The sequence below is a fragment of the Magallana gigas genome, chromosome 2 (assembly GCF_963853765.1).
Source record: "Magallana gigas chromosome 2, xbMagGiga1.1, whole genome shotgun sequence".
Lineage (NCBI taxonomy): Eukaryota > Metazoa > Mollusca > Bivalvia > Ostreida > Ostreidae > Magallana > Magallana gigas.
Genome location: NC_088854.1, coordinates 25,874,055 through 25,896,284, shown reverse-complemented (window position 1 = coordinate 25,896,284; position 22,230 = coordinate 25,874,055). Strand labels below are relative to the sequence as shown.

The 22,230-nt window shown below is 32.2% G+C and overlaps 3 protein-coding genes across 4 annotated transcripts; 1 reads left to right on the top strand and 2 right to left on the bottom strand.

Annotated features, from left to right (window-relative positions):
• Nucleotides 1-449: 449 nt before the first annotated feature.
• On the bottom strand, nt 450-4,036 carry LOC105317853 (delta(14)-sterol reductase TM7SF2). The gene is made up of 8 exons (XM_011414623.4): nt 3,809-4,036; nt 2,995-3,095; nt 2,617-2,803; nt 2,252-2,446; nt 1,741-2,130; nt 1,556-1,636; nt 1,280-1,402; nt 450-656 (listed from the first exon to the last, which is right to left on the bottom strand). The coding sequence occupies exons 1-8, from the start codon at nt 3,819-3,821 to the stop codon at nt 496-498; spliced, it is 1,251 nt and encodes a 416-aa protein (XP_011412925.3). The 5' UTR covers nt 3,822-4,036; the 3' UTR covers nt 450-495.
• A 4,811-nt stretch (nt 4,037-8,847) lies between these two features.
• LOC105317854 (baculoviral IAP repeat-containing protein 7) lies at nt 8,848-11,739 on the top strand. The gene is made up of 5 exons (XM_011414624.4): nt 8,848-9,703; nt 9,971-10,143; nt 10,239-10,344; nt 10,437-10,595; nt 11,265-11,739. The coding sequence occupies exons 1-5, from the start codon at nt 8,926-8,928 to the stop codon at nt 11,459-11,461; spliced, it is 1,413 nt and encodes a 470-aa protein (XP_011412926.3). The 5' UTR covers nt 8,848-8,925; the 3' UTR covers nt 11,462-11,739.
• On the bottom strand, nt 11,274-20,413 carry LOC105317855 (myosin heavy chain, cardiac muscle isoform). Of its 2 annotated transcripts, none has more exons than XM_066075867.1 (17): nt 20,315-20,413; nt 18,787-18,889; nt 18,321-18,458; nt 18,098-18,184; nt 17,923-17,958; nt 17,476-17,559; nt 16,991-17,073; nt 16,817-16,900; nt 16,488-16,541; nt 15,304-15,489; nt 14,984-15,151; nt 14,678-14,845; nt 14,259-14,426; nt 13,789-13,987; nt 13,580-13,666; nt 12,974-13,069; nt 11,274-12,888 (listed from the first exon to the last, which is right to left on the bottom strand). In XM_066075867.1, exons 8-17 carry the CDS (start codon nt 16,885-16,887, stop codon nt 12,595-12,597), a joined length of 1,491 nt encoding a protein of 496 aa, XP_065931939.1. In that variant the 5' UTR covers nt 16,888-16,900; nt 16,991-17,073; nt 17,476-17,559; nt 17,923-17,958; nt 18,098-18,184; nt 18,321-18,458; nt 18,787-18,889; nt 20,315-20,413; the 3' UTR covers nt 11,274-12,594. The 2 variants fall into 2 exon arrangements, with proteins under 2 accessions (XP_065931939.1, XP_065931941.1); XM_066075869.1 differs by having other exon boundaries at nt 20,284-20,385.
• Nucleotides 20,414-22,230: the final 1,817 nt, after the last annotated feature.

Here is a 22,230-nt window from a genome sequence, read left to right as displayed (position 1 = left end):
GGCAGTTCAAAATAGACGCAAATATTTAATTTGTAATAAAACAACAAAATCTCTTTGATTAGGTAATAAACAAGTTTATAATATATTTAGTAATTTCAAAAGGAAATAGACAGCGATTTATATAGAAACTTGCAGGACTGAATTCTACAAGTTCAACTTCAGCCAGTTTAAAAACGTCATATCTGCAAATGTGCATCATTCCTTTAACTTTTAAAAACTGCTTTCAGATGAATTGTTAAGTTGCTTAAAAATCAATTTTAGTTTAAATGCATATTAGAATTTTTTTATTACATTGCTCATTGATTGGATTTTTAAAAGTACTTTTGGAACGGTATAAATATTGAAAAAATATTTCCATTACCATGGCAAATATTTACTCTATATAGTACAGGATCGTGATCCTTTAACTGCTTATTTATTTTTCTCCTGTAAAAAAATTCCAGTACGAGCATATATTTTCATGTAATGTCCCTGTCTTTTTCACTGGTACTCCGTTCAGTAAATGAAGGGTATGATTTTATATTTGACAATCTGACAATATTTGTCCCAATCCTTGCCGTATTTCTCCCGGCATCCCTCGCTATCCCGGTTCTCTCTGTCAATCAGCAGCATCACAAGGAACAGAAATCCCAAATACGGCATGAAGTGCTGAAAGCCTGTCGTAGAAACAACAACATATGCATTAAGCAGTAAGAATGTATTAAAGGATTTTTTTCTTCATTTTTCTTATTTATATCTTATTCCATAAAATTACAACAAATTTAGCATAAAGATTTTTTTCAAATCGATTTGATAACAAATACAAATGAAGAAATTAGCATGATTTAGGTTAGTACTTTCGTACACGTTTATATACAGCAAACCATTAAATGTACTAGATAACTCGTATTCCTATAAATGCATTAGTTGAATGCATGAATACACTGTCCAAAAGTTTTGTCCTTTGGCCGGATTCCCACACACTAGTTTTTGTCATGAAAAAAAAAATAATTCTTGCCATCTTCAATGTACAAAATGTAGTTTTAATTGTCTCAAAATATATTTTTAAAAATTAAAAACAACAGAAAATTCATCGCAGGAAAGCAAAGTGATAGCAAGAGGAGGAGTATTAGTATTGAATTTCTGTTTTGACACTTGATTAACCCCGCAATGGAAAGGTTCTTCAAGGTGTGAATTGCACTATTCTTTACGACGTGTTATTAAAAAGTCAGTAAATCGGAAAAAGAATAACATTTACTAAAATTTTGACCGCCTTATTCTACACGAAATCAATACTTGCCTGTACATAAAGCATAACTCAGAGAAATTAAGAGATCGCCCAGGTAATTAGGATGTCTGCACAACCCCCACCATCCGGATATCAGCAGCCGCTTTCCTGATTCTGTCGGCATTGTTTTTAAGTCTGTTTAGGGGAACGAGAAAGAATGTACAAAAATCAATATTTATTTATGTGTCATAATATATATATAATAAATGACTAACACATTTTCACTAATCATAATATTAAATAATTAGTACGCAGACTGCATGTGTCCATTGCATGAATTACACGTACATGCTAATGCTGGGTCGTCTGGATTCTGTCTGAATTTGTTTTTCTCCAAATTACTGGCCCTGTAAATCCAGTATCCAGTTCCTTTCACAAAACAAATCGAAAACAAATGCACGATTATTGGACGTTTGAATTTCTTTTTTTTTGCTGGAAGTAGATTTCATTGTAAAACATAATTATACATGTACCATAAATGATGAATATTCCCAGAAGTGTCATCCAAGATGACGTGTACCCAGTTGTGGCCACGTATCTAGTTTGTGTGCAAAATGTGAAAGGGATCATGAGAAACTGCATGCTAATATTGAATCCAAGGCCTTCGTATACAATATCACGTGACACGAGTATTCCCTCTTCAAACCAAAAGTAGTCTATGACGTAAAATAGTTGCATGATTACCAAAAGAACCAAGTTGGATGGAACTTCGTTTTTACCCTCAGAAAACGCTATGATTAAACTGGCAAAGTTCATCAGCATCCATCCAATTATGCCGCTCCGAAACATTACGTACTTCAAATCCAGAGAACCAAGACGAGGATTCAACTCCCTACCGATGAACCAGTCGTAAAATGAATGGCCTTCACAGAAAATGTAAGACAAGTAAAGGCCATGTTAAATGGACTCTATGTGACTTTATCATATATATTATTATAATCTGATAAATGATGTTTCTTAAAATTCATTTAATGGGGCAAACACCTGTGTTCCCTCTTGGATTTAGTCTCCAATCCTCAACATAGTCGGCCAAGTGGTATAATACACTGCTCAGTACCAGACAGGTTAGAATCCCAGCTGTCAGTAGCTGCAGCATATTATTTATGACCACGTTAATTGGAAAACCAAGAAAGAATGCGGCAATGATACCCAAAAGGTTTACGTCCAATGCAAATAAAGCTGCAAGGAAAAAGAGATTTAGATTAAGATTTATTTCGGAATATACAGTATATGAGTACTTGGAAGCGCCTCCAAAGATAAACGTAGCTAAAGTAGCTAATTTTGTGCATTATTAAAGTTCTTAGTGACGCAAATACAACTATTTTATTCGATATTTAAACCTCACTTACCATTTAGTTGATACTCTAGTTTACGGCCCTCTTTTAGCACAGGTCCATAAGCTGATTTTCCAATTGGTAAACTATACAGCACAAGTTGTATACCAAACCAAGCCAATAGGCCAAGTAAACTTGACAGACTAACCCACTGACGAATGTCCCAGTTTATTTTAGGCATTTGGAAGAGATCCCATTCACCCTAAAACATTTTTATATCGATAAAATAAGTTTTTCTCGAGTTTGATTTGCAAGCTTGGTATAATTCTATATGTTCGATGTATAGTATTAAAATTGGAGAAATATTATAAAATAAAAAAAAATCAATCTTTATTACGGTTTAAAAAATCAATTTGTGCAAACCACAAGCGTATCACAAATACAACATCTTACAGAGACATTTTTCTCTGCATTGAGGTAGGTCAGGGCGATGAAGAAGAGAGACAGGGCCGCTGCCCCCACCGGACCCCCCATTTCAAAGCGCTTCCTCTCATCTAAAAACATACATGTAATATTTCATTGGTCACATCCAAGCTGTGCAAATACTATAGTTGTCAATGTGCAGTAAAGGGAGAGAAACACAACACAGTTCTTATTATTTTTCGTTATAGAAGACGAAGATGACTGAAGTTTCACTCTCTGAAATTCTTTACATGTATTTGTTATTTCTATATTTTGTATCGGGAAGGTTTTTTTTTAATCCTAATTACTAGTAGAACTTTTAACGATTTAGAACGATACAATACTAAATAATATGAATATTTAATCATACTTAGTTTTCCGTAGCAACATTCCTTATTTGACCAACTGGCAAACATACCAAAATTTCCTGCCTGGCAAAGATTTTTATGAATAAATCGGCAAATTTATTGAGTTTTATTTTAATTTTATAAAATAATGTAAGATTGATTATGCCTAAGTTATATTAATATGCAATGCATAAATGAACAAAACACTGAACTTGTCAAACCGTATTTGATCCTCGTAGATCGTACAGATTTAGCCTGGAATGTCATAGCGACACTTTGTTTCACTTATCAGCTGAATATTTTCAGGCCAGTACTATTTACCACTACATTGCAAAATTTTACCAATCTACCCCAGACTTCTATATTTTGTATTATATATTCACGGTTTGTGGATCTATTTATAGATTGTAAAATATAGGTGAACAGAATGAGCACAGCCATAAGGGAAATAATCTTACCTTGAGATGGCATTGTTTGGTCGGTTTTATCTTTGTTGAGCTTAGGACAGATAAAGTGCTAAAAGTCACAACGACAATAATCAAAGTACCGAGAGCACTTTAATGCTGAAAGCATGATGGTCAGTAGTAGAGTTTTTATGATTGTTGAAATTAGACATTCTAAAAAGATTACAATGAAAGTCAAAGGTTGTGTAAAGTTTGATAAAATGTTGCTGGATTGGGTTACCCATTTGTTGATGACAAAACTCAGAATTATTAAAAAAAAAACAACAACCGTATATTCAACATCAGTCCATTAGAATTTGAAAATGGTCGAAATAATTTTGCTTGCTACCATCAAACCTGCTCAAGCAACCCAAAAAGTATTAACATGTATTTACATGTACATGTATTCGATTTTTGATTATTTCTCAGTAAAACTGGCTATAAATGATAAATACTCAATTTTAGTGTTTAACACTGTGCCGGATAATTATGCCAGTGCCAAGGTGGCATTTTTGCACCCGCTTAAGCTGCATATATCGAAAAATTCAAATATGCCATATGATAGACCATTGCTTAAAGAGTTAACAACCACCTTTGTTATCATTGTATCTCACCTGTCAGGTGAGATATTTACCTTTCAAAAATAAATTCCTATAGGAAAATAATTTTTCCCATAGGAAAAACAATATTCCTATAGGTAATTTGAAATTTCCTATCGGAATACAAGAACTTCCTAGAGGAATTTCAATTCCGATAGGATTTGATAAAATCCTATAGGAACACCTAATGTCCTACAGGAAAACTACATGTCTGAATCAAATTCCTACAAGAATTACCATTCTCCTATAGGAAATATAATTCCTGTAGGACTTTTAAAAAATCCTATAGGATTGTCAATATTTCCTGTAGGAGAATCAATTCTCCTATGGGAATTATCATTTTCCGATGGGATATTAATTTTAAAAGGTAAATATCTCACCTGTCAGGTGAAACACACTAAAAACAAAAGTGGTTATATACTCTCTAGACAATGGTCTATCATTTGGTATACATGGATTTTTCCGAAACTGTATCTTAAGCGGGTGCAAAAATGCCACCTTGGCACTGGCATAATTATCCGGCACAGTGTTGTTTGTTTGTTTTTTATCTTTTTTTGTGATTTTACAAAAAGAAAAATAGATCAAAGAAAGATTCTAGTATATAAAGCTTTTTGTCGTCATTTTTTTCTTCTCAGATATCATTGTAGATACTACAAAAATTGTGTTAGAGCATGTGCTTTTGTTGATTTGCCGAACTTTATCTTCAAAAGGTCAACTTTGTGATATATGATTATAACTCTATTTTGACATCGTTCTTCAGGTCAAACATCTCTAAACTTTAGAGAAAAGATCACTACATTATACACTGTAATTCATTTTTATTATCTGTGAATTAGTCCTTCCTTAGACTAAACTTAAATTCACATTATGTTTAAGGTCGGACGACACGTTCCTCAATTTTAGATAACTTTTTCCAGGAATTTGTTAATGCTTTACAACTACTTTGACAAGCTTTCTTGCAAAAACTTAGGGTACCTTACCAGGCATTTCTGCAAAATATTAGAGTATGCAATTTACTATATTCTCTTCTTGAAAATACACTTGAATTGCTGATATAACAAAAAATACATCTACAGCACAGCGAAATTCACTATATTATAATTATATCTCCGCCGGGGCGGGGCTTTGAACTCACGACTTCTAGAATCTATACGCTTCTGACAGTGAGCGGCCACGGTTCTCACCACTCGACCATCTAGACCAATAACCAAATCCAAGTAAATTTTGATCATTTTTAAAGTAATTATAAAATTAATATTTTTTATTGGAACTCTTTATTACGAGGAGATACAAAAAAGATTCTCGAGGAACGTGTCGTCTGACCTTAATACAAGCAAAGGAGAAAAACAATTTCTAAAGAAAACCATCCTAAATTAACCTCTTTATGAACATCATTTTTTTTGTTAATTAGCCCTCCGTTAAAGGACATATCGCATGTTTCTAAAGTATACGACATTTTACATTTTTTGGCTTCCTTGTGTATCTAATAATTACTCCTAATAGTTTGTTAACGGTATAAAAGCGGTAATTAGCCATAATATTAATTTAAATTATAGCCCCGATCGTTTAAAAACTCGTTAATTAGATAGCGTGTCACGTGGTACAGTGACGTCACATGCGACCTTCTTCGAACAGCTGATTGTAAACAAATTGTAGGATTAGCATTATCTTCTTTAAATTTTGACATTCATTCACAATGTAAGTTATCTTTTTTACATGCTGACTAAATTAAAAGAATCTTATTATTCAGTCGTACATGTTTGAGCCACCAGTACTGATAAAATACGATGATATAGCCGAAGAAGCGACGATGAAGTCGGCAATAACGATAAAATTTTATCGACGTGTAAACATTGTAAACACAACTTAGTAAGGATTGTAGCTCAAATAAGTCTGTTAAAGGTGTTTATATATTAAAATCTAAAACAGTCTTGGTTTTTGGCGTTCCTAAAGACTCAGAATGTTCATTATTGTAAAACTGTGGTGCACAAGAAGTTTGTTTCTTCGGCAGTAACTGATCACAACTTTCTAAGGTTGTTTACTCTATAATACACTGGATTATAAAAGCAAGCAAGAACGTTTTCCTTAATTATTGTTTATTTCTGTAAGATCCCATCTCCGTATTTTTTTTATCCATGTACGTATAAATGTATATCAACAAACTTTGTCTATTTCTCGCGAAAACAATCAATATCGTCAACTCGATCCATGACTTCTCCCACAAAAAATAAAACTCATAGAAATCTCACCTCCCGTGTTAAAATTATGATTTCTGCAGATGTGAGCTACATGTATGAATGAAGAAATCATGTATACAAAACCGATGCATACATGAACGTATAGTTTAACAATAAGAAAAAGAAAACAGCTATTGAAGCGAGGCGGTATCCAAAATGGCGTCCCCTCTCGTTATTTTTCTCCGATGAACTTGCGTTTTGTACACAGGCCCCTGTGCATAAACTTCTATTTTTTTCTTTTTGAGAAATGAATAAGATTTATTTTTGAAACTATAATTACAAAAATGTACCATATAATTAATAATATATGAATTGAATGTTTATTTATAAATCCTCTCGTCGACAGATAGACCCCTATTTGTCACAAGATTTCTGCATACTTTCGTAAGGGAAACTTAAACAAACAGCAGTTCAAATCCCCATTTTCGGTGACTAAATCACCCGCAGGAGGCACAGAACACCATCATGTCCCGTTATCGACAATTTAATAGGTGATAATTAGTTTAATTGTCGTTTAAATCTAATCCAATTACTAAGATGGCTAACAGCACCTTCTCGCTCGAGGTCGCATATGACGTCACACATCATGGCGGGTAGATCGAGAGAGAAAATATGCATATCGCGACATTTGAATTTCATCGCTTTCAAACTCACGAATTAGGCAGAATATTTTATGAAAACGTTAATAAACTTGATTTATAATGAGTATAAAATGATTTTATTTAAAAAATTCCGAAAATTGAAAAACATGCGATATGTCCTTTAAGACAAACTTGAAACCAACTTGAATAATTTTGTCTCATTGAATTTTGAGATAAATTTATGTCTTTACGTTTTTAATTTCGTTAAATTCCGATAGTTTTCGTTTTACCTTGTTTATTTCAAGACTGGTTATATCATGCACGAGCGCTTTCGCGCTCAGTATAAATAGATTTACTGGGGAGTATTCTATTAATGCGACGTTCGTTACAAAGCAGTACAGGTTGTGTCTTTGGTTTTCCCTACCCGCCCTGACCCAAATGTTTTTTGAGATTAACTAATACTAAGTATTTTGCGTTCTCGTTTATTTGTGTGTTGAATGGATATGAAATGCGATTTGTAACAAATGCACCAACCCTAAAAAAAATTTGTTTTGTTTTTCAATAAATTAGTCAAGAAAATATTTATTTTTGGAGGAGTGAAACGAGGGAGAAAATAAGTTTTTTTAAAAAGCTGACTGTGGAACGATTTTTTTCCTTTAACCGACGTGTAAATAGTATTTGAACCTCATTCGCCAAGAAACACCTGCTACATTATCAAGTTACATGTTTACCTATAAAGATATAATTTATTATTCGTTCTTTTAATGTCATTACGAGACACAAAAATTACTTAATCTGATTTAAATATATTTTATCGATAATAAAATAGATTGGGTAAATGACCAGACAAGCCTTTTTATACCCTCTCAAAAATACAAAGTCAAGAAGTGGAATTACAATTATAATACTATTTTGGCTTACAGAGTAATGAATATATGATTGATATTTTGTGTACATAAGGTAAGGAAACATTAAATCTTAACTTTACAATACAGAAATTGAAAAGAACAAGAACTAAATAAGCTTTCAATGAAATACAAAAAATGAAATTAATTACGTAACTTGACAATTAAACTTGAGTGACCTCAAGTGGAAATTATAGACTAAGTATCAGTTTAGGGATAATGTTAATTTTAGGTAAATGTTTTTCAGTCAAAACCTGTAGGAACACTGAAGCGAAAAATTTAAAAGAATATATCAAAAAACGGGATACCTTAGTTTCTTGAATAAGGACCCAAAACGTTTGCATGAATATCAACAACAGAAATTTAATTTAATGCAACTTATTGATATCATTTCAAAAGTTATATTTTTTTGAGTCGGGACCGACATTTTACTTGATTTTTGAAATATAATGTTAGGAATGATTTACGTTACTAATACCTGTAGACCTCTCGATCATGGTCAGTTTTAGTAATTCATTTTCTTAATGCGCATTTTCATGCACTCCAATATTGAAAACATAAAAAAACACCTCGTTTATGGTGACAGCTACACGTGTTTGATATTGACCTTGACTCTAGCTGTAAAAATACATGCCGATACGGAGTTATCGTGCGTTTCGCAGTGGTAAACAAACCACCGAGAACTACATCAATCTAGAATTTTCCATAACATCGACTGGTAAATAAATACGCCGCGCTTGAACCTGCCTTCATTCATATTTAGACATACTGAATTAGGAAACGTGAAGATACAAGGCCTAGTTTATTCTTATGAATTGTGTTGCATGTTCCAATTCCATGGAGCAGACGACTCCCAAGGACGGATACAACTGCCCAGCAGCCGAACTTCCTCTCTACTATGCAGAATGTGCCAAATATCCAGAAATGAACGTTCCTGAAAAAATGAAGTACGAGATCATCAGATATTCTTCTTTCAGTGACTTTAAAAGAAATTGTCCTATCTCACTCATGAAGCTTTCAAGAGCTGGATTTTACTATGATGGAAGCTCAGATTCTGTGAAATGTTACCAATGTAACTACGCTTATACTGATATTCAGTCAAGTGATGATCCGATGGAAATCCATTATAAAAATTCACCAAATTGTAATTTTGTAAAAGGAAATTACGATTCAAGCCATTTAGCAACAAGTGTTGTCAGAGAAGAAAGTCATAATCCAGCAGTTCTAAGGAATACTTATGGACAGTCGGATATCACTGAATCATTCATTAATCAGAGACAACATAATTCCATTGAAAATAGTGCATTAATACAAAACCAACGAAATGGTCAAGGGTCTATTGAGGAAAAGAACAGACCTTCTTCCTCAAGCATTAACTCAACAACACAGGCGTCTGGTCAAAATGTGTGTAAAGGTCGACCGAAAATAACAAGGAAGGCAATATTTGAGGACCTTGGAATATGCATTGAAAAACCTAAGCACCCAAAGTATGCAATACTAACCAACAGGTTGACTTCCTTCAATTCATGGCCAAAACCAGGCATTGTCAGCGGAGAGAAATTGTCCAAAGCTGGATTTTTCTACGATGGTACGCTTATATTCAACAATTATTTCCCCAGTTGAAATTTTTTGATCAAAGCTTTTTATGTGGTCTTTCCAGAGCAATAAGTTATTCTTTATCAGAAGTTTCAAGATGAGAAGAGATGCAGTAAAAGAGTAAGTGGCTCTCGTTAATTGTATTTGTGTCAATCACTGCATCTATCTTCAATACTAATAGCATTCAAAACGGTAATATGAAAATGCATTTGAAGTGTAATTAGTCGTATTAAATGGAATTTATATTTTCAACCGAAAGGTTCAAAAGATCAAGTTCATTGCTTTTTCTGTGGTGGAGGATTTAAGGATTGGGAAGAAGACGTAGATCCTTGGATTGAGCATGCGCGCTGGTTCCCTAGCTGCTCATTTGTTAAACAGTGCAAAGGAGGCAAATTTATTCAAAAAGTCCAAGCGAATGACCAAGGGAGAGAGGTAAGTTTAGTTCTCCTTACAATAGCAATTAAACTTAAATACTATAGCATGCTATTTGAGAAAAGGAAATTTATCAGAGTTTGTTTTTTTATCAGACACTAAAGGAGGAACATTATAATTCTGCAGCATTTCAAAGTGTCATGGAGATGGGATTCTCAAAAGAAGAAATCAAAAAGGTTTATGAAAAAAGTCTTTATAAAGGTAAATAAAAATCTGTCTGCAATCTGTATTTAAACAATATGGAATTTTCTTTTAATTTTTTAAAAGTTTTCATGATATGATTTCTCTTTCAGGAAGCTGTATTTCTGCTGATCAGCTGCTTGAATTGTTGTGGGGGACAAGCAATATAAACAATAAGCATTGTGAAAAAGACTCGAATCCAGAAAGTGACCAAAACAAGGAAAGGGAAGACATCGACACAAGAGAAAAATCCGACTACTGTAACCAGCAGGGTATGTATGCTGAAAACCGCCTTATTCATTTCAAATAATGCTCAACAAAACAAATAAAAGAATATCTATTATTGTTTAATAAATTGCATTGGCATGTTGCGTTACTCCATGTGGGGGAATAATCTGTAATTTCATTTTTTGTTGTATTTTCTTATTTTGACATGAAAGCCAATTTGTCCTTTTCAAAAATTTAAATGCAGAGAAAGTTCCAGAATAACCGAAAGTGTATATTCTTGATTAATGCTAATCTTTATTCCTTGTTTTTTGTTATGTATTGTTCGAACATGTATTTCGTGAGTACGCGATGTTTTGCGAATTGCAGTTACAAGATAAAAACCTAATACATGTATCTGTATTTGTTTACAGACTACGATTTGTTATAACAGATTTTTGTTAAATTATGTGCATCATAAGGAGACACGGTGTTTGAAAAAAGCGAAAATATTGGGGTTTTTTAAGTTGACATAACATGCAAATATCTTATTTTTTTGGTGTAAACTAGTCTGTCGAGGGGGTTGATCATAGGCAATGATATTTCTACTTTTTGTTTTCGACTGGAAATGTTTGTTCAATAATTCTAACTGGAAAATATTTTACTGTTTCGGCAGTAAATTAATGTTATATTTAAGGTTTAAAAACTCTTTTCTGTATAGAAACCCTTTTCTGTAGGTTACGAAGCTCTAGTTTTAGAACACCAGATGCTATTAGAACAGTCATTATGCAAAGTCTGCAAAGATGATAATGCAACCACCGTGTTTTTGCCTTGTGGTCATATGTGTACGTGCGTGGACTGTGCACCAGCCATGGTAAAGTGTCCAATATGTCAGACATTCGTGAAAGGAACTGTGAAAGCCATTTTAAGTTAAATGTTTGAACTGTAAATTTCATATGTGCCAAACTTTTAATGTATACATTGTCATGTATTTACCAATTGAAAAGATGCAATTGTAAGACAGCAAGTATTTTAACCTGGCAAATTTTGAAAGATTGTAAAGAATGTTTTATATTTTTCAAATATATTTGATTTTTACGAAAAGACTTGCAAAAATTACACTTTCAATGTTTATTTATTGTATTTATTGTTTTATGTTAATTGCAATATGTTGTTGAATTTACAATAAATCAAAATATGGAAAATATGAAACATTCTCCTTTGCTTCTTTAACATACAACTTTTTCTAAACATAAAATTATGTTGTTTTTGGATTTGGGTTTTATGCTCTATGTGCAAAAGTTAAATATATATTTCTCTCATTCTTAATTTGATACTGAACATAACTGGGTAATAATTAGAAAGTAACTATTTTTATAGAGGTTTTTTTTTTTTTTGACGAATATGGTTAGACTGAGTTTTTTCGAGGACGGAGTCTTGGACGTCTTGGAAAATTTATTCAACATTCATAACCAAACTGAGTCTGGTAGAGATACACTAAGATACCCCCGTATATGTCTATAGAATGATATAATAACGTCCATAAACAAAGCGTGATTAATATTTATTCATTTCAGTACATCGTGAAGGATAAACATGATATTCTATAATCTACAGATAAAAAAATTACACACAAATGATACCCTAGTACTGTGATGATTAATCAGATACTGGGAACACCATACAGCATGTGCAGATCAAGTCAGGGTCGGAAAGGGGATCTGAAACGCCTGGTATTTGCAAAGTATATACCACTGTGGTTTATGGAAACACATTTATATTTAATATTTGTGCAATAAGAAATGAAGACACAGAACCTGTCAGAATTTCAATCCTCCTTCAAACCTTTGAAAAAGCCTTCAAATCTTATCTCCCACCCCCAAACCAAATGAATACGGAGATAGATAACATTTAATTAAAACTAATATAAAGATATATTAAACAATAAATAAAGATATTAGTATATATTAAATGGTATATACATGTATACATATCAAGCGTAATCCAAATTATTATACATATATATATTGAAAAATGTTTGTCAACAAATGCATTTAAAGATAGGAGTTATGGTGCAATCTTTGGTTGAGCCACACCTTTCGTCAAAACTGGGCCGTTTTCGTGCAAGTAAAGAGTAGGCCAGACAAGAAAGTCCAGGTATCCGCCCGTTTTTGTATACCTCTTCAGTACGTCCGAGTTGAATGTCGATCCACATCTAAACTCGAACCGGACAAACAGGAGTGGATCCCGGATTCTCATCTTCCAACTTAGACTTGCACACTGACGAGCGAACAGCTTAGTCAATGGGCATGCAGCAATGTCAACGCTCTCCAAGATGGACGGGAGTTTTGATAGCACCATCTGCACAGATAACCATATGAGGTTTTACATGGATAAGGAAATACTTATCAAATTAATTGATGTATGGTCTGTATGGTACACTTACCTCTTCAATGACCGAACAACAAGCACTGCTCAGTGAGATCCTTAGATCCGCAAGAACTTTCTTTATCTCAACGTTTGTATTTTGTATTAGATGGCTCTAATTACAATAAAAAAGTTTAACATACAAGCTTTCTGTTTTACTAATAATAGCTTTTTTTTCTAACTCTCTGATTGACTCATACACAACTATCTAGAAAAAATAAAACGTTATATTTACCTGCACGTCCCCTAGGGGGTTATTATAACATTTTATTTTCACTACATCGGACTAAAAAAATAGATCACCCATGAAATGTCGCATTTCTTAATTTGTTTGGCCATGGCTTCAAACTAAAATCTTTTCTTGATAACACTCGGTTTGATATGTCTGTATCAATTCGTAGCTTAATCATATCTTAGAACAATTATTGTTGGGGTTTTTTTTTATCAATACGAGTATTAAGCTACCCGATAAGTAAAATATTAACCGAGCCAAATGCGAGGTGAATATTGTATTTCTTCGTTAGCTAATTATCGTATTGACCTTAAAAACAGCTATGATTGTATAGTATGTCTGCTTATATTTGTTACAGTGGTTTATTCATATTAAATAATATCAAATACAAACCTCCGTTTTGCTTGCTAACGTGAAAACTGCCTGTCCAATTCTTGTTTCGTAATTATTTTCTGTTTCGACGCAAAATGTGTTTGCCTCCTTTAAAATTAATTATAATTTGTATTGGTATTAATTCAACAAAAGAGCATTTTAAGTATGTTTAGTTTTCTTTTCTTTTTTTAATTTTTTTTATTTATATACATAACACTAAAAAGGTTTACCTGAAAAATTCGCAGTAGAACTTTAATCGTTTCTTCTTCATTATGGAAAGTATTATCTAGTTCCTCAAAAGCATCCGTCCATGCATTGTCATAAAGTTCCGAAAATTTCTCTGCTAACTTCGTGGGACGATCTGTATCACTCAAGTCGGTTATTGCTGCATTTCCATGTGTTAACTTAGCGCCAGCTATTTTGCTTAATCTGTGATGAAACGGGTTCAAATGTTCGTTTTGAAAATTGGGCGGACAACAAATTACTCATTAGATCTACATTGAGTGTTTAAAAATGTTTTTTAGGCTATAAACCATTATTTTGCATAGAAATTTTTCGACTATTTTGGCTTTATGATATGAATTTTTTTTACATCTTTTTATAAAGCTCCTCTTTTTCGATAAGATCAAAAGATTCTTAAATGACCAACACCGTTCCGTTAAAAATTGTATTTTTGTTGATTAGAAGAAATTCATTTAACCTTGTAAGTGCGTCTTCCTTTTGTTTAGATAAGTCGTCAATATCATGTTGCAGACGACTGTTTTCTCCATGCAGTTCTGTTATTCTCTCTTGAAAACGCTTCGAATCGTCCGTAGCTGATATCATTTGATCTTTGTAAATCGAGATTTGGTTCTCAAGATCTCTTATCCTGAAACAAAGTTCAGAGACATTATTCAAAACAAATCTTCATCATTTTGGTTTTCTTTTTTCTCCTTGATTTAATCTTGCTTAGCAATAATAAAATAATTATTTGCGTTTAGTTGAATACAATTCTCTTTATGGAACTAGTTTCCGAGTATATGTTAAAGTAACAGTACATTGTGTGAATAAATAGTAGTTCAATCGAAAATGTCAGTAATAATACCCATAATTTCTACTATATAATAATGTTCATTTCACCTTTTGATTGCGTCTTCCTTTTGTTTGGATAAGTCGGCAATATTAAGTCCTTTATTACTGTTTTCATTCTGTAGTTCTTTAATTCTCTCTTGCAAACATGTTGATTTGTCCGTGGCTAATTGAATTTGTTCGTTCTGATGCGAGAGCAGCTTTTCAAGCTGCTTATTGCTTACAATCATAAAGAATAAGGTTACATTAAATTGAATATTAGTCTGTACATATGCATTGTACTTATTCCTGAATATTTTAAGAACAGTGAAAATAAATGTATTAGTTTAAATAAAAATATCTAATGTACATGTATACCTCTCTAATAGCTGTTGTTTTTCTTTCCTTATATTTGAAAGGCTTTCTTGTAGTTCTTCGGTGTGCTCTTCATTCTGTGTTATTTGTTTTTGTAAACGTTGATTTTCTTCACATTTTGTTTTGGAGTCAAGTTTTAATTGACTCACCTCGTTCTGAGCAGCAGAACATCTTACAAAAATTTTAAATAATTCAAAACGCTTAAATCTTTTAAAATGTAAGCAAATGCTGTCTAAACGCATGAAATATAATATTAACAATAATATTTAAGAAATATATAATAATTTATGAGCACATTATTATAATTATCAATTTGGATCTACCTGAACAGAGCAGTGTCAATGTCTTGCTTCAGTCGGTCATTGTCATTTCCAAGCTGCTTTACAATGTCTTTTAATTCCTTTAAGGATTTCCAATCATCTACAGTTGTTTTCCTGTATTCTTCAAGATCTTTTATCTGTAGTTCAATTATACGACGTTCATTTAATTCACTTTGATGACGCTGATTTCTACAAACCAAATCTCCATCATCAAAATTTCTTTTTAAAATTTTGTTTGATCATGAATTTTAATCTCTTTAAAACCATCAAATTTTAAACCTTTGAAACAAGTTATCCCTATCCTTTGAAACATTTGAATATTTTTTGCAGTTCTGTATTTTTTCCGTCGTCTTGAATACTTTTTTCCTTTAATCTCTTATGTAGTGGCAATAACCACAGTGTATACATATATAAACCATTCTATACTCAAGTGAATACACGTGTTTTGTTGTCAATTAGCTTTTGATTTATTTACTAATGCTTTGCTCCTGCAGAAGAGAATTAAGGCAGAGGGACGATTTGGTGAAATGAAAAAAATATCAAGACGCAGAATATGTGTTGATTTATCGCAAGTGTTGGTATTAATAATCAGTTGTTTACATCAACATCTATAAAACTGACGATAAACCCAAATTAAGTTATCTTCAGGTATATTGAAAATATTTCAATTTTTTTCAAATAATACAGTTAATAGAGTTGGACTTACGATTGCAAACGCATGGCCTCCTAATTTAGTAAAAGCATATCTTAGGGAGACAGGATGCATTGTGTAGAATATTCTCTTGTGAAAACTACAAATTTACAGTCTTGCAATACATGGATCTAAATGTATTGCAAAATGGGGGGGGGGGGGGAAACAATGACGTTTACTAACTTCAAAAAAGAGTATGCTGTTGCTTCCACCTATAAACTAGTGGTTGAATCAGTAATGCATAATGAAGAAAATTACCAAAAGGTCACTTGGATCGGTCTCTCAACATGATTATTCACTTCTTTTAGTTCAATAAATACATTGAAATTGGTGTTTAGGCAGAAATAGACACCAAGAATAAAAAATCATCTTACAATGTGAGCATGTGTGTTCATCAGTATCGTGCTATTTTACATACCACATAATGTTTCATTCAATATTCAACTTAATGTTTCATAAAAACTGATTTTTAAAACATTCATTATATTGATTGTACCTTGCATTGATAATCATACAATCTCCGGTCATTTTACTTAGAGCAATGCGATACCTAGTAAAAACATAAAAATATGTATTATTTTATTGAAAGTAAAAGTTACTATCATTGGTTCCAACCTTTTATAATTTAATAGTACATGATGCATAAATGCACGATATTTTGACCAATTAATCAATATTACAGTTATCTTAACATATATTTCAATAAGTTTCAATGTTGCCATATTTATTTAAATATTACAACTTTTTGTTCATAACATGGGTGTAATTTTTTTAATTCTTCGAACATAATGGAATATTTTTTTATGTTGTTTTTTCTGTCTTTACCTGCAATTGTCAGATTCTACTTCCCATATTCTTTTCTTCATTTTAAATGCATCATTTTCTTTCTTTTGCATGTCTTCTTCAAACCTATTCATAATGCGTTATCAAATTGGTAAAATAAGAATTAAAAGCTTAATAAATTGCGCGTAAAATTTTTCATCTAATTTAGTACTTTACCATTTCAGTTCTAAGTTCTTCTTATGAATTATACTCTTCAGACCCCTGCCTTATTTTCCATTTCAATCATTTTTCGTTCTAGGCTAAAATCATAAGTTTTGGTTTATTTTTTGATTTACGTTTTTGTGATCATACGCATTTGACAATTCAAAACATTTTTAACAATTTTCTTTTTACGTATGAAATGTGCTTTTCACGGAATGTACGATTTTTAGCAAACATAGTTTAAGCATTGAAATCTACAGGCATTCAAAAACTTACACAGCAGATTGTACATATGAAACTATAACCCTTTTAAAATAGACCATTGCAGGATATATAAATACTCATTAGGGCAGTGTCACATCTTTTTTTCTTCTTTCGATGAAAAAAACTCAAATCAGACATGATTGTGAATAAAGCCTATGACACAATATGCAAGACTTTATTGTTCAGATTTTTATTCTGAACTCTCGATTCAAAAATTGTACAGACATAATACTTACTCGGTAATCTCATCAAGTGATCTGTTATACCTTTCACGGATAAAATCTACCTTGTCAAAAGGAGTGTGGCTGGTGCCCCAGACTCTGAAAAAAAATGCTTCACACAAATTCTGTTTCAGCTTCCAAAATGACAGTAGTTACATGTATTATTAATTTTAAAGTTTAATATAGTGATCTAAACTATTTTTTTTCAAATATAGATTTTTACTCTGTGAAACATAAATATGAAACCAATTTTCATGTTAATATATTAATAACTTTGATATTGACCAGGTTGAAACTGTACGATAAAAAGTTCGTAATTATTCTACTTTACCTAAGTACTTATTTTTTCTGAAAAATATGTCATTTGCAACTTCAGAGAGATACACGTAGTTACAAGTCATTTAATCCGAAAAGTGGGATTTAGCTCAATAATGTCAACATTCACTTAGTAATTACACTAACCTCATTCTTTCTTCAATGAAAAGTTTTTCCTTCAATCTTTTGATGAAATAAAAATCATAAAAGGTTTTTAAATCAATAAGTCAATTTATGATAATATCATGAATCAAAATTCTTCATTTAAAATCAATTATATATGTATCGTCGACGTTACTTGTACAATATTTGTTATGTATACCGTTGGTTTTCATTGTACAAATCGTCCATTGTCATTGAAACTCTCTCACACACCTCAATTTCTTTATCTCGCAACATGTTTTGAACTCTGTAACATTAACGTTTATGAATGAAGAGATATTGAATAATGTTGCAATATAAAAGAGAAACAAAAACATTAAGAACATACACAAGGTTAGGATACGACAGATAGTCAGACAGACAATATGAAAACATCACTTTACCCAGTCTTAAGCCAATGGATTTCATGTAATATCTTATTGTTCTCAATTTTTTGACTTGCACAACTTTTGCATATCTGACGCCGCCGCAGTGTTAATGTAAGACTTCTCAATCGGCCGTTCTCATTCCGCTTGTTATTTCTAAAAGAAGAAAAGCTTTACATATATTAACTCTAACAACCAAAACAATAAATCGATCAAAAGTACTTTTTCTATTTTTTCTTCTATTTCTTTAAGGTCATATCTAATAATTTGAATCTAATCACTACATACTAAGTACATACACACCTAACTTGAGAGATATCTACATTCAGCCACAATATTGAAAGCATACAACATATCAAAACTTATCATCATAGTGAACGAAATAGATTAGAAGTACATGTAAGTACCAAAACGTATGAAAGGTGTTCGATTGAAATAATCACATTTCTTTGTATGTATATTCAAATATTTTATTTGCACTCACTTGGAGACCCTGCTGGGTGACTGCGCCGACAGACGGCGTAATGAGAGGTTGGTTATGCTTAACATGCTACACATTGATATATCTCATCTATGCGCGACGCTCTCTGTAAAGCAATACAGTGAACTTTTTACATAATAAATAAACGTAATCACAGTTTTAATGTTTATGACCTATCTATATAACACATGAGCAAGACTTTTCAGCGCTTTTATTTACTCATTCACAATTTTTGTACTTAATGAAATATTTGAATCCTCTTTCATTTAAAATTAGGTCCATCAAAAGTTTGTTTATCATTTTTTGTCATTGTTAAATTAGTATACTTCACACATGCACATCACACATGTTTAGAACAACAAAAAATTCAGTCTATATTTATAACTCCTGTAAAAAAAAATATTTGTCTATTCAAAACAATCTGTGTGGAGTGTGATAGACATCTCTCTACCAGCCCAAAGGTCCACAAAATTAATTGTTTTAAATAAAAGAATATACATATATTTTTCAGTAAAAATATAACTTCATTGTAACCCCATAGACATAAACAAATATATTTCGTTATTTGGGAGAGGTGTTTTGTTTTTTGTTTGTTTGCTTGTTTTTTTTTTTGTTTTTTTTTTTTTGGGGGGGGGGGGTTCCTTTATTTGTGTTTTTTGGGGGGAGGGGGTGTTTTATTTTTAGTTTATTTTACAAAGTGATACATAGAAACCGTTTCGTGCTTAGCCGAGAGATATGAAAAAAATCGAGGATTTGTGGCAATCATAATCGTCTGTCCGTCACGACTAAAACATGCCACAGAGGAGGTATTTAAGGTGGAATATCACATCATCACAAAATGGCTGACCGCTGATCGAAACGGAATTTCGATATCGTTATATTAAGAGGATTTAATGGACTGAAGGATGTAACTTTCTCCATAGCCAAATAGATAAAGTGTCGGAGTTGTGATCCGTACATCCCGAGTTCGAATCACGCAGGAGCTTTTATTGTTACCTACTGGAAAAATTATTTTAGATATTCATTTTTTACCCCAAAACTGCAAATTTTTCGCTTATTTGACATTTGTACAGTTTATGTATCATTATATCTTTCATTATCAAAACATTTCCTGTTAATTTGAGTGACTTTTTCCAGGTGTGTTATTCCACCTTAAGAATCTTTTTACATAAATTAATAGGTGTTTACCTAAAGCTTGCTGAAAAGCCTAGTAGTTGCTATTGGATTGATGGAAGATGATACTGACGTGTTAGCATGAACATGTCAAAAGCACAGCATTCTGTTATCGCAAGGTTTCATCACAAAAGATTAATTATACATATGTTCCTATTAAAATCATATCCATGTCTACACTTAATAAAAAATGATTAAGATCTATCTTCATTATATTAAAGGGAACGTTTTCTTTAAACTTTAACATCTGGTTGAAAATAGCGGAAATAAAAATGTACCAGCAAGAATATTAGGAATCTAAAATAGACTTCAAACTGTACAGTTTACCTTGATTCCATTGATTGAATTTGATTCTCACCTCTCACTCCTTCTTTGCCTGCCGTCTGTCACATAAGGTTACCATGTTCTACTTTCGTTTTGCGTACTAAATTTGAAAATTTTCAATGACTATAAATATCAATGCGTTTGCTCAAGAGAAAGAGAGAACAAGAGGAAAGAGAAGAATTTCTAAAAATGGTTCATTTCCTTCCTGCAAAATTAAGTTACCAACTTTTCCATTTTGTTTCATCTTTTACTTGGTGAATATCCAAAGTTCCGTTTGAACATACATGTATTTTATTGCTGAATAATTAAAACAAAACGATTGGGCACAAGCTCTGAAAACGTAGAACATCCTTTCTTATACATGAATAATTACACTGTTTTAAGTTTGTTCATTTACTACTTTTTGCTTAATATTTTGATAATCATAAAAACTTATACCTTTGAACCCAATCTACAATTATCTGCTAGAATTAAAAACAAGAGTCCCATGGGCCACATCGCTCACCTGAACAAAAGTTCCTTGTAACATTAAATTTTGTATCATATTCTTTTTCTATTTTAAACTTTGAAACCTTTTCTGGGGCCCCAGTATTGGTCCAGGGTTTATGGTTAGCTTTAACAATTTACAACCTACACTATTTGAGGATGCTTACATAGTCATCTCACAAACTGTAGGATTGTAATTCTCGAGAAGAAAACTTTTAACATTTTCCATATATTTTTCTATGTTAAACTTTGAACCTCTTTTGGGGCCCCAGTATTAGATCGAGGGTCACGGCTTTAATAACTTAGAATCTACACTATTTAAAAATGCTTACGTAGTAATATGACAAATTAAAGCAGTCTCGATAAGAAGATTTTTAAACATTTTCCATATATGCTTCTGCGTTAAAATTTGAATCCGTCTTGGGTCACCAGTATAAGTCCAGGGGTCACTTTTTAAAAAATATTGACTCTACATTATGCAAGGTTGCATGCATATTAATCTCACAAATTGTAGCATTGCAGTTCTCGAGAAAAAGATTTTTAAACACTTTGCCTATGTACTTCTATGTTAAACTTTTAACCCCTCTTGGGGCCCCAGTATTAGATTTAACCAATTTAGAATCTACAATAGCCACGGATGCTTGCATAGTAATTCCACAAACTGTTGCACTGTAGTACTTGAGAAGAAGATTTTCAAACATGTTCCCTATATATTATTATGTTAACTTTAAACCCCTTCTGGGTTCCCATTATTAGTCTGGGGGTCATGGCTTATACAAATAAGAATCTTGACAATTTGAGGATGCTTGCATAGTAATCCCACAAACTGTTGCATTGTAGTTCTTGAGAAGAAGATTTTAAACACTTTCCCTATATACTTCTATGTTAAACTTTGAAACCCTTCTGGGGCCCCAGTGTTGGTCCGGGGGTCACATCTTTTACAATTTAGAATTTTCACTATTTGAGGATCCTTGCATAATAATCTCACAAACTGTAACATTGTAGTTCTCGAGAAGATTTATAAACATGTTTCCTATATATTTCTATGTTAAACTTTCAACCCCTCTTGTTGCCCAAATAGTAGTCCGGGGGTCACGAATTTAACAATTTAGAATCTACAATAGCCAAGAATGTATGCAAAGTAATATCTCAAATTGTTGCATTGTAGTTCTTGAGAAGAAGATTTTTAAACATTTTCCTATACATGTTAAACTTTGAACCCCGCCTGAGGCCCCAGTTTTGGTCCGGGGTCACGATTTTTTACAATTTATAATCGTCACTATATGTTCAAGCTTTTGTGTAAATATTGGCATTTCTGGTGCAGTGGTTCTTAAGAAGAAGATTTTTAAACATTGTTCCTATGTATTTCTATGTTAAACTTTGAACCCTGCCTGGGGCCCCAATTTTGGTCCGGAGGTCACGATTTTTGCAATTTAGAATCTTCACTATATATACAAGTGTTTA